Raw genomic sequence first — 13,134 nt, 5'->3', positions numbered from 1 at the left:
CACCACAAACCAAAAACACTGTTTAATACATTTTTAATATCCAAAGCAAACACCCCCATCCCTCTATGTCTCTATGCTTTACTTTGTTGAGAAATCACTATGAAAATCAACACCATAGCGTTTCTGGCAGTGGCCATCTTGAGTAAGGGCAGATGATTCACGTAGCATTTACTTCTTTGAATCCATCTGCCCTTAGCTCAAGCATGCATACAGGAGAGTGTGCTTAGCTGTGAAAACCCCCCTTCCCTCTTCTCCTTCCCTCCTGAAGACTCCTGGGATGTATGACATCACTTGCCTAGGCAAGAAACCAGGAAGTAACTTAATATATGTAAAAAATAGTTTAAAACAAGTAAATACGATATACTTTCCTATATATTTACTAATACTAGCACTATGAGGATTAGAAATAATCAATGTTGATTGGGAGTGTAAAATTCCACATTAATTATTTTACTACCATATTTACAAGAACATTGTTGTAAATCAGTTTGTGTGCACAGTAATCAAAATACAGCCCAGTTTTATCACATGGTCTATAAACAGCAAGGACTGACACATTTTTTCTTTTATTACAGAAGGTATCATTTTATATCCAATAACTTATTAGTTGAGCCCAGGTAGTGCGACCAAGGTAGCGATCAAATTTCCCTTATGGCCTGAATGTACATTGCCTTAGAAGAGCTTGTTTTCTTTAGAGGACAAATATTACCCTAATTATATGTATTTTGGTTGTTATATGGCTTCTAGTTCCTGGCTGCTAAGGCTTACCAGGCTCAGATCATGCACAAATGACCCTTCTCCATTATCATTGCACAATACCCTTGCTCTCTGACAGTCTTGTTTTGGTAGAGAAGTTATAATTTAGGGCTCACCCATAACTGGAAACTTGGCATTACTCTGCATAATGTTGCAAAGAATGCTCCATAATTGAAGGAGAGGATGGCAACATGAATTTGACAGGTAGTATGACCAGCCTTTCCTCTTTCCAGCACTTTTTTTTTTGTAATACTCATTAAAATAAATGGGCCTTTGCTTGTCCGCAGTAAGGTCATACTCCTGCTTTAGTGCCGGTTCACACTAGTACGACTTGTCAGGCGACTTGGTGAGTCTCACAAGTCGTGCACCGTTGCAGTCCATTGTGTGGTACAGGAACGGTTCTAATAGGAGCGACACAAGTCGCTCTGACTTAGAAAAAGGTTCCTGTACTACTTCGGGGCGACCTGGAGCGACTTGCATAGACATTCATTTTATGAAGTCCGTGCAAGTCCCGCCGAAGTCGCGGTGCACGCGACTTCACAGGTCGCCCCCTAAGTCGGATCGCCATAGTGTGAACTGACACTTATAAATACACCCCTATATCTGTTCAGATCTAAAATAAATTAACCTGATACTTCTCAGGCACCCTGTTACATTATCATGTTTGCCCATTGGTCTCTCCTCTGGCAGGAAAGGGCTTCATTAAATGCCTAGTAATGGAGATATACCCGATCCTTCCAGGCATTTTTCAGCAAGCATGCTCCAAAACTGAAGTTCGTAATTTTTTTCTAATTTCCAACAAGTATAGGTTAAGTCTTGATTCTTCTTTGCATGCCATTTGACAGCTGAATAACAGGGAGTGGTCAGCCTGTAAAGCCTGGGCAAGAGACTTCAGGTACCAATCTGAAAACAAAAAAACACAAAACAGCTGCGCTTCAATACGGTTGTTTCCTTACAAATGTTTTAGTCCAGGGCCATGTCCACTTTAAATATTTAAATGGTGCAAATGTAATTTCTTTCTTGCAGATTCTTTTATTTAAATACCCTGGGTTTCAGGGTCCTATTTGGGAAGTCTCCAAAGACCTGAACTCCCTGCAGAGTGAACTAAACAGCGAAGGAGAGTGCCTCCTTACTGTGGGATCAGTCAGAGTCCTTGGAGGGTGGTAAGTAAACAACACTGACTGATACTCATAAAAGAATTGCTTTTTAACAAGTCTTTACTAACATGAAGTGGCTGCTTTTATTTTCTGTGACTACAGTTGGGTAGGATATGAAAAAGAAGGTTTCCATGGTCATCAATACCTTTTGGAGGAAGGAAAATATAAAGATTGGTCTACGTGGGGAGGATATTCTGAAGAACTAGGATCACTTCGACATATTTGTACTGTGAGTTAAGAGACAGACTCAGCTAACAGCATCTGCAAACATATCTTTAGTTAATACTTCTGTAATGCATACAGTACATGACATATATATATATATATATATATATATATATATATATATATATATATATATATATATATATATAATCAAAACATGTTCCTTACTCTCAGGATTTTTCGGAGCCTGAAATAGTGCTGTATGGGGGACCTGGCTGCTTAGATGGTCCTTGCTTACGCCTAAATGAAGCATTATCAGATATCGAATTGGCTCAGTATGGGACCAAAACCGAATCCATCCATGTGTTGAACGGAGTGTGAGTCTCTTCAGGGAAAAGGGGGTATAGTATTACACTGCATGGCTACATATTTGTCGATACCTGACCATCACACGTTTTTTAGCTTGTTTTCCCCCAATCACCTTTCTTGTGCCTCAGCCAGCCTCCACTCTTCATACAAAAGGGAAGAGAACTCACTGCTCCAGGTGACTCCAGAAGCCTGATGACACACCGGTGCACGCCTTGGCTCGCCTCCGTGGATAATCAATATAGAAGAAATGGCTGCACTCCAGGTGTGATCAAAATTCAGGTTTATTGGCTAAACATCCCAATGTGACAAATGTGGCAAAGGTAGATGGGTTTCTCACACTAGTATATGTGCTTAACCACTACTAGTGTGTGAAACGCGTCTACCTTTGCCACATTTGTCACATTGGGATGTTCAGCCAATAAACCTGAATTTTGACTCCACTCTTCATGGAAGACTTTCCACAGGATTTCGAAATATGTCTGTAGGAATGTGTGCCCATTTAGCTAAAAGAGTATTTGTGAGGTCAGGTTGTTAGAGTGCTGTTTTTACAGACATACTGTAGGTGCAACAAGCATTCTCACATTTTACTGAATACTTTAGTTAGTAGTTTCGTCACTCGGTGGTAGTGTTACTTTAGTGCTTGTATAATTTAATGCTCTTCCTAGTGGAACTACATCTGTAGGATGTAACTTCCTGACTCTGTGTTCTCTTTTCCTGTTGTGTATATCGGGAACGGTCTTTTGATGCACCTGAAGGGGGAGCATGGAGCAGCTTGTGTGTTTAAAAGGACTGGATTGCCTGTTACGAGCTGTCATTATGTTCCCTTCCTAGCTACCGCTTGCTCATCTACTATTACTTGCTCTGCTAACTGCTCAGTCCTGCTATCTGCCTGTTTCCTCTTCAATTGTGATTCATCTGCCTATTTGATATTTCTGCAAAGTACCTAACTTTGCCAGCTGCTGTCCACACTGGGACTTTCTGAAGTCTAATATACCTCAATATACCAAGTACCAATACCAACTCCACAGAGTGATTGTCTCTTCATTAATGTAACGAGTTGAGCCATCCATACCAAATTACTCATGATCAAGCTGCATTGTTATCCCCTAGAGAGGCACAATATCATAAATATAGACGTTAGCCACTAAATGGTCTGCTGAGCGCCGTAGCATTAATAACCACATTTGAGGCTTCATGGATCATGGCTTTTTCAAATTCTTGTCCAGCTTTTGACTATGCACTAAAGCTTTATCAAACTGCATGCTATTATCAATACAATGATATCTAATGTGTGAAAGTTATCGTGACTGTGAGCTTGGGCTTCTAATTTTTACATGTGACAACATTATAATTTGCTTTTAATGGTGAGTGGTGTGTCTTCTATTCATTTGATATTTACATTTTTGGCATCTATAAAGATTTTTGAGGGTGATACTGCTGTCTGTTCCATTTTGGAACTACTATACACTGTGGGTTCTCTAGTCCCTGTTTGTCGGTTTGTTTTCCGATAAAACAAAGGCTCAGCCATGTGTCCAGCAACAGCATGACGGTAAGAGTCATATCTGTAGCAGCTTTCCAACACGAGTAATGGCATTGGATGAGAAAGGCATGACTCAAAATCGACATTCCAATTTGTCCCAAAGATGAGCAATAGGATTGGATTTAGGGCTCTGCACAGGCCACTCGAGTTCATCAACACTAAACTCATCAAACTATGGGGTTTATTAACTAAAGGCAAATTCACTGTGCACTGCAAGTTCACTTGGAAGTACAGTCGCTGTAGATCTGAGACTGGGTTCGCACCTAATACCGATGCGGCTAACAGCAGGGGTCCGCGCGTCCCTGTTCTCCATTTCAGGGAAGAATCAGGCCCAAATTTTTTTCTAAGTTCAGACCTAAAACTGAGCCAAAGACGTACAGGATCACTTTGCAATCCGCTCCACAGCTGTCCCGAAGATGTGTGAACCGACTCCATTGAGAGCTGGTCACAGTCTCCTGTCATGCCAATTGGATGCAGGGAAACCCTCATCCAATTCGCATAAGTGTCAACGTAGCCTCAGGGGAAGATCTCAAATGAGGGGAAGCTCTGCTGATTTTTATTATTCAATCATGTGCAAGCAAAAATGCTATTTTTTATTTTCCTTGCATGTCCCCCTGAGATCTACAGCGACTGCACTTCCAAGTGCACTTGTAGTGCACAGTGGATTTGCCATTAGTAAAAAAAAAAAAACCCTATGTCTTTATGAGCTTAGTTTTCTGTAGAAGTCACAGTCATGCAGGAACAGAAGAGGACCTTCTCATTGCTTTAGTATTACTAGTATCCTATGGAAACAACTAAACTTCATAATTTTTGGAGGGTAGTCCACATACTTTTTGCCATATAGTAGGCATGATGGTCAGATGCCCACAAATGTTTTGCCAGACAATGTAAATCATTTACGTATTTCCAGTTTTTGTTGTATATTGTTTTCTAAAATGTAATTTAAAACTGTAGGTGGGTGGCCTATGAGAATGTTGACTTCTCGGGAGAACAGTACATTCTGGAGAAAGGAATCTATCACAGTTATCAGGACTGGGGAGCCAAAGATAGTCAAATCTGCTCTGTACAGCCAGTGCTACAGGTAAGGTCATAAAGTAACCAGAGTAATGGAAAAATATTGATTCAGACTTTTTCTAGCTAAAAAAAAAGTATGTGTTGCAACCACCCCTACTTACCAGTTTAAACTGGCTTTAACCATTTGACTGCCAAGGTTGTGGTGGTTAGGAAATAAAACAAACTCACCTTTCTTCAAAATTTAACAGCAGAAGTGATTTTATATGTCTGTAAGCCACTCAGTGACCACTTCTACAACCTGCTCAGTGTGCATTGAGACTATTGGTCTTGCAGCAAAGAGGTTAAAGTGTGCCTGTTGTACAAAATATTTATTAGCATTGAAAACTATTAAAATAAAAAAATAGTTGTTTTTATTTCTGCCTTTTGAATTGGGAAAAAATCTTGGTTTGCTAAATCTGAGTTTCAAGAGATACGAGGGCTATATTTCAAAATCCCGTTTTAATTGCTACATACAGACCGAAAATGAAAACAGAAATTAGCTCTATATCCAACCATGGCTACTAGCGTTAGCATGCAGGAAAAATCCATTTGACATGTAAGTATTGCCAGCATATCCTGTCGTTAGCTAAAGACTGTAGTGCTAAAGCATTTGTAGGACCTTGGATTATTTGGGTTCTAATGAAGCAGGACAAGCTGGGACTCTAAAAATGTAATTTGAACACAACATCTACACTGGAGGCTTTGCAGTAACAGACTTAGAACAGAACAAAAAAAAAGAGAGCAATTAGGACACTTCAATAGCACACAGCTAAACTGCAATTAAATACCGCATGTTCAAATGCTGGCTAAAAGGTTAGTGACAGCACAATATAGTACAACCTTCTAATGCAAACAATAGATGTTATCTATTGTGTAACCTGGCAGTTATTAATCACTCACATTTTTTCCAATCTACACTCTAGGGAATTTCATTGAAAAAAGGCTAGATAATTGGCTTCACCTTTATATGACTAGTAATTGACACATTGATACCCAGGCCAAAATTAGGAGAGTCAGTATGTATCACTTAAAGGGGAACTAAACCCGATTCGAGGCATGCCATAAATAATAACCATGACAGTTGCTTGTGTTCTCAGCGGAACTGTCAAGGCATTAAATGGTTGGTGTCATAACTGATTACATGTGCAACACCATGGCAACTTCACATCAAACAGAAGCATCTTCCTTGGCTATAAATGATAGGAGGGTTTACATCCGCTTGAATCTGACTAATATGTCTACATTTATCATTTTTAAATTTTTTTTTTCAATACATTTTTATAGAATTTTCAACACAGATAAGTTTATAGAAGGAATATAAAGGAAAAATCACCAGAGTAACATAGTTACATAGTTAGTCAGGTTGAAAAAAGACACAAGTCCGTTCGGCTCAACCAATAAAAAAACAAAAATCAGTAAAGAAAACCCAACCATACAATCCCATATACACAATCCTATACCCGCAGTTGATTCAGAGGAAGGCGAAAAAACCCCAGCAAAGCATGATCCAATTTTCTACAGCAGGGGAACAAAATTCCTTCCTGATCCCCCGAGAGGCAATCGGATATTCCCTGGATCAACTTTACCTATAAATATTAGTAGCCACTTATATTATGTACACCTAGGAAAATATCCAGGTCTTTTAAAAAGCAATCTAGTGAGCTAGCCAGAACCACCTCTGGAGGGAGTCTATTCCACATTTTCACAGCTCTTACGGTGAAGAAAACTTTCCGTATTTGGAGACGAAATTTGTTTTCCTCTAGATGGAAAGAGTGCCCCCTTGTCCTCTGTGTTGACTTTAAAGTGAATAAATCAACACCAAGTTCACTATATGGACCCCTTATGTATTTATACATGTTGATCATATAGTGAACTTGGTGTTGAATAAACTCAATTCCTCTAAACTTTTCTCATAGCAAACAACTGTAACATATACAGATAAAAGCAAGGAATGGTAATGTCAAAGTCACACCATACCAAAGCCATGCAGGGCCTGTACATAGTATGTATGAAAAATAAAAAAGATTGAGAAGTTATACATTTAAGAAGGGTATAAACATAAGGTCAAGTATTGAGCCAAATAATCCATGGTTTCCACCTGCAATCAAAATCTTTTACATTTTAAGGACAAGGCTTTCAATTGGTACACTCTTTTAAAAATTCATTTTCTGCATGTTTGAGATTCTAGGCTGTCAAATGAATATATTTTTTACAGTCTTCTGACACCTGCTGTTAATGTGTTTATTGTACCTCTCTGTGCAAGGCACAATGATAGTTGAACTGGCAGTTTTTTATGTACATAAACCCATGGGATTATTACGATTGGCTAAGTACATGATCAGGAAACAATCAGAGTGGTTCCTGATTTTTAGTGTTGTGTAAAGAATGTTTGTTTGAGGCAGCTGATGTTATGTGGATGACTTTGGAGTTTTGTACAAGTGTACTTGTATAAAATGCTTAATGCAATCAAATTATAATATTTTTGGTGATAAAAATCCTTTAGGTTGCAAAAAGTACCTTGCCCTATTTTGCCTTCTGTTCACTTATTTCATTTTATAACAATGTCGAAAAAAAAAAAAGAATGAAAGATAGGTGTTATCAATATTTGCATACTTTAAGGTCAAAACAAGAACAGTTGTACTTGTGTGATGATGTATTTATTTTATTAACATTACTAGTATCATAACTTAAAGTGAAACTGCACTGCATCTGAGCACCATAAACCAAAAATGCTGTTTAATTTTTTAATATTTAACCACTTGCCGACCGCTGCAAGTACATATAGTGTGGCGGTCAGCCACCCCTGGGCAAAGTGACGTATAGGTACGTCACTAGCCCGCAAGCCAATAGGGGGCGAGCGCGCGCCGCCGGAGGCGCGCTCCCACCCCCGCTCGTTCACTGCCATCCCAGCGCGAGTGACCCGTGGCTCTGATGTCCGCCGGTCACTCGCGATCTCCCGCTGGAGAGGGAGAAAGGCAGGCGGCTAATGTAAACAAAGCCGCCTGTCATTCTCCCTGGTGTAACTGCAGAGATCATACGATCCTGCTAAGTAGGATGGTATGTCTCTGTGGTTACATCAAAAGCCACGCCCCTTTACAGTTAGAAGCACGCCCCTAGGGACACACTTAACCCCTGGATGTCTAATAAAGTTAACCCCTGCATATGTACAGCACTGATTACTGTAGTAATGTCACTGGTACTCCCAAAAGTGTCAAAAATGTCAGTCAAGGGTCCGATCATTCCGCAGCAACGTCGCAGTCCCGCAAAAAAATTTGCAGATCACCGCCATCACTAGTTAAAAAAAAAACAATAAAAATTAAATAATTTTTCCCTTGGTTAGTAAGCGCAATAACTTTTGCGCAAACCAATCAAAATACGCTTATTGCAATTTTTTTCACCAAAAATATGTAGCAGAAAACAAATTGGCCTAAAATGTTAAAAAAATTAGATTTTTTTACATTTTTCGTGGGGGGGGGGGGATTTCATACAAAAAAATGTGAAAAATATTGTTATTTTTTCAAAATTGTCGCTCTTTTTTTGTTTATAGAGCAAAAATTAAAAATCGCACAGGTAATCAAATACCACCAAAAGAAAGCTCTGTTTGTGGGAAAAAAAAGGCGGCAATTTCATTAGGGTACACGACCGCGCAATTGTCCGTTAAAGTCACGCAGTGCCGAATCGCAAAATAGGCCCTGGTCTTTGAGCAGCCAAATCCTCCGGGACTTAAGTGGTTAAAGCAAACTCCCCTATCTATCCATGTCTCCATGCTTTATTTTGTTGAGCAATCATTTTGAAAAACAACACCTGGCATTTCTGGAAGTGACCATCTTGAGTAAGGCAGATTATTAATTTACCATTTACTTCCTGGAACCCATTTGCCCTTAGCTCAGGGATAGGCTGAGCTTAGAACCCTCCCTCCCCTCCTGAAGATGGCTGGGATGTATGGCATCAATCATTTGCTTAGGCATAGAAACCAGGAAGTAACTAAAGAAATGTAAAGAAAAAAGTTTAAAACAAGTAAATATAATATACTTTCCTATCTATTTACTAATGCTGGCAGCATATGGATTAAAAATAGTTCATGTTGATTGAGAGAGTGACGTTCCGCTTTAAAGCTGTAAAACACCTACATTGCTTGCAAACTATACTGTATTATTGAAGGTTTTTATAAATTTTAATTAATTGTAAATTGTATTTTTCTGAAGTTTTTTTTTATTTGATTGCTTCCTGTGTTTTCTTTTTACAGGTTGGAGGTCAGAGCCTTCAGTATTCTCCTAAGGTGTGTTTTGTGTATCCTTGTGACTAGCAGTGTGAAATAGGATTGTAGGATTTGCCATAAACTCTAAACAGACTTTTGGACTTTATGGGAAAAAAAAGTCAAAAGTTGCTAGTGTTCAGTTATCCACAAGCAGAATCATAAACATACTTTCTTGGCTAACCACATTCCATTCCTGAATGATTTACGTGGTTAACTTTGCCCTTTCACTATGTTATCAAATAAGTAATTTGAAGGTATTTACAAACCTTCTTGTTAATTAAAGTGAACCCAGATCTCAGATAATGCAAATGAAAGTATTAACATATTCTAAACAAGCAGTGGAGGCACTTTTCATTAGTCATTATTCACCTCTGTATTTATATGCATTTTGGAGAAATTATTCTTCAAATTTCACAACAGAGCCACTGAAATCACAGCTCCTATCCCCTTATTTTGTATGGCAGCAGAGATTTGGCAGCTTGCCAGCCCTTGAATGTAAACAAACAGCAGGTGCAATTACTACACAGTACCTGCAGCTACAGAGGTCAGTGCTGGCTTGTTTTCAAGCTATTTTCCTGCGTGTAATTACCCATAAATGTCAACATTCTGAGCACTTAGGCTCTATGGCAAGCAAGCATTTACTTTTTCAAAACACAAAGCGCTCTGTGAATGGAGGACAGAGGATGAATGATAGGATAAGCCAATCAGAGAGCTCTTTGCATTGTGGGAAAGAATACTACAAGTTGTACATGGTGGAGAAGGCAGTTAGATGTGGTGGACGAGCGGTGCAACGTTTTCACACAGATTTCTACACTATGCAGCAGTCAGCCAGATATGGGACACACTTCATTAGAGATATGGTATGTCCCTCATGCGTAGCATAAAAAAATAAATAAATAAACTTTAGCTAGAGATATGGTATGTCCCTCATGCGTAGCATAAAAAAAATTAAATAAACTTTAGCTTTAACAGACATATAACAATATTATTCAATGTTCTGTATATCTGCCTGGAGTTCGGCTTGAATGGAGAGAAAAAAAATGCTGTTTATCATGGAAGAATATAGGGGTTGATTTACTAAAACTGGAGAGTGCAAAATCTGGTGCAGTTCTCCATAGAAAACAATCCATTTCCAGGTTTTTTTTTTGTCAAAGCTTAATTGAACAAGCTGAAACCGAGGGCTCCCACCCTCATGCGTGGGAGTGACGTCATCACAGCTCTGGCCACTCACCATGCCAGAGACTGCGAACCCAGAAGAAAGGCCTGGGGAACATGTCAGCCCTCTCAGCGTTGACCGGGCACCACTGGGAAGGCTTCGTTCTAAGGTATTTCGTAATGTGCTAGTATGCATTGCATACTAACACATTATACATTGTCTTTCAGTTTTTTTGGGGTTGTTTTTCAGCGGTTTACAAGGCCGCCTGCCCCCTTCTCTTCTCTAAGTGGCACTTTTTTTGGGCGGGGAGAGGGGACTTGGTTTTGTCAGGTATCCTCTTCCACTTCTGCTTGTATTGCCTAGACCAGGAATATGCAAACTGTGGCCCTCCATATGTTGCAGAACTACAAGACCCATGAAGCATAGCAAGACTCTGACAGCCACAAGCATGACACCCAGAGGCAGAGGCATGATGGGACTTTTAGTTTTGCAACAGCTGGAGGGCCACATTTTGTATATCCCTGGCCTAGACGATTGAAGTGGAAGTTCTCCTCTAACCCTCCCTCCCCGCAGTCATCTCGGACATGTCACAGGTCCCAGAAGACTGTGGAACCAAAGCAGGTGCCCACAGTTGAGATGCCTGGGACACAAGACCGTGAGAAGAGACGGCATGGAAGAGCAGATCGCTGGATCCTGGAACAGGTAAGTGTTTATTAAAAGTCAGCAGCTACAGTTTTCGAAGCTGCTGACTTTTGATAAACACAAAAATGACTGGAGTTCCTCTAAAGATAAAAGGCTGAACCTAATGGTCAAAAATGTTTATTCAAGTTTTTTAAATATACTGCAGTTAAATGTTACTGCATATTTTGTTTTTCAGTTATGTATTTCCCACTCTGCCAAAGATAGCTGAGTTTAATTGGTTGCTCTTGGCATCTCAGACATATTTCCCCTAATTTCATAGTAATCCCAGACATTTCTGTTACAACAACACTACAGATGCACTAACACAGCATTATTTGTTACAACAACACTACAGATGCACACCTGTCATAGGATTTGTCATACTGTTTGGCAAGTCTTGTGATTTTCACACCTTGGCCACACTGCACAGCCATGGATAACGCTCTGTTATCTAATGATCAGTCTGGAATTGGATACGCCAAATAGTGTGCTGAATTGCTGAACCTGAGCCAGGAAATCAGTGTTTCACTTTACTGTCTCTGTAGTGTGTCAAAAGAATGACTTTACAGTAGTATGAATACATACCAAAAACAATGTATTCATTGAAGCTGTATATTTACTATTTGCCTGGGGTTATGTTTTAAAGACTTAGATTTAAAACAAGTTGCTTGCAGTAAAGTTTGATGAGATTTACGATAGGCCATTGGAAGTGTGCCAGAAAATATCTTCATATCTGAAATATAGCTAAATATTAATTTTCTTAAATGCCCCAAACCTGACCATGATTATATTGATACATAGATACACTGTCCTAGTTTCTTTTCTGTTTTTTTTTTTAGATCCAGCTATATTCTGAGCCTAACTTCCATGGTGACTGTATGACTTTTGTGGAAGATCACTCATTGATCCCAGAATCCTTCTCACTGCAGTCTTGTCGGGTAGAAGGGGGAAGGTAAGACTGGATTTTGAAATAGTTTAATGCCCTCAGATATGCAGATTATAACGTAAATGGAAAGTACAGTAAAATATCACTGCCAAAATGTGGCTTCCTTTTGATTCTTCCAGCTTAGTTACTTTATATTGGATCATACTTTCAGTTTTGTGTCTGTGAAGGCTTTCAAATATCCAAGTCATGCTATAGCTAGCAGTATTAACCACTTCTGGACCGGAAGATTTTCCCCCTTAAAGACCAGGCCATTTTTTTGCGATTACGCACTGTGTTACTTTAACGGACAATTGCGCGGTCGTGCAACACTGTACCCAAATAAAATTGATGTCCTTTTTTTTGCCACAAATAGAGCTTTCATTTGGTGGTATATGATCACCTGTGCGATTTTTATTTTTTGCGCTATCAACAAAAAAATGAGTGACAATTCTGGAAAAAAAACAAATCAATATTTTTCCCTTTTCTGCTATATAACATTCCCCCCAATAAATAAATAAATAAAATTAAACGTTTTCATCATTTTAGGCCAATTTGTATTCTGCTACATATTTTTGGTGAAAAAAAATCGCAATTAGCTTATTTTGATTGGTTTGCGCAAAAGTAATCGTGTCTACAAACTATGGGAAAGATTTATGTCATTTTTATTTATTTATTTTTTACTAGTAATGGCGGCGATCAGTGATTTTTTAGAGGGACTGCGACATTGCGGCGGACAGATCAGACTCCTATCTGACATTTTTGACATGTTTGGGGGGACCAGTGACATTAATACAGTAATCAGTGTTAAAAATATGCACTGTTACTGTAATAATGACACTGGCAGGGAAGGGATTAACTCAGGGGCAATCAAAGGATTAGGTGTGAGCCTAGGGGGGGGGGGGGTTTCTAACTGTGGGAGTGGATGGGCTTGTAATATTAACACAGAGTCCTGTGTTCCTAAGTAACAGGAACAAAGGGGCTCTGTGTTGATACCAGAGAGAACAACTCTTCACGGGGAGCAATCGCGGGTGCCCGGTGGCAATCGCAGCTGCCGACTCCGTGCCTTGGCTTCCC

At 39.4% G+C, this 13,134-nt stretch overlaps 1 protein-coding gene across 1 annotated transcript in view; it reads left to right on the top strand.

Moving 5' to 3' along the window:
• CRYBG2 (crystallin beta-gamma domain containing 2) overlaps positions 1-13,134 on the top strand; it is a 221,013-nt gene that overhangs the window by 179,085 nt on the left and 28,794 nt on the right. Inside the window, exons 12-17 of the mRNA XM_082248058.1 lie at positions 1,783-1,919; positions 2,016-2,142; positions 2,313-2,455; positions 4,942-5,068; positions 9,287-9,319; positions 11,975-12,087. Coding sequence (XP_082104184.1) covers positions 1,783-1,919; positions 2,016-2,142; positions 2,313-2,455; positions 4,942-5,068; positions 9,287-9,319; positions 11,975-12,087 — 680 coding nt within the window. The remainder of the gene's footprint in view (positions 1-1,782; positions 1,920-2,015; positions 2,143-2,312; positions 2,456-4,941; positions 5,069-9,286; positions 9,320-11,974; positions 12,088-13,134) is intronic.

Source organism: Pelophylax lessonae (genome assembly GCF_965119305.1).
Source record: "Pelophylax lessonae genome assembly, chromosome: 2".
In the NCBI taxonomy this organism is placed as follows: domain Eukaryota; kingdom Metazoa; phylum Chordata; class Amphibia; order Anura; family Ranidae; genus Pelophylax; species Pelophylax lessonae.
This window is presented reverse-complemented; position numbering and strand designations above follow the sequence as displayed.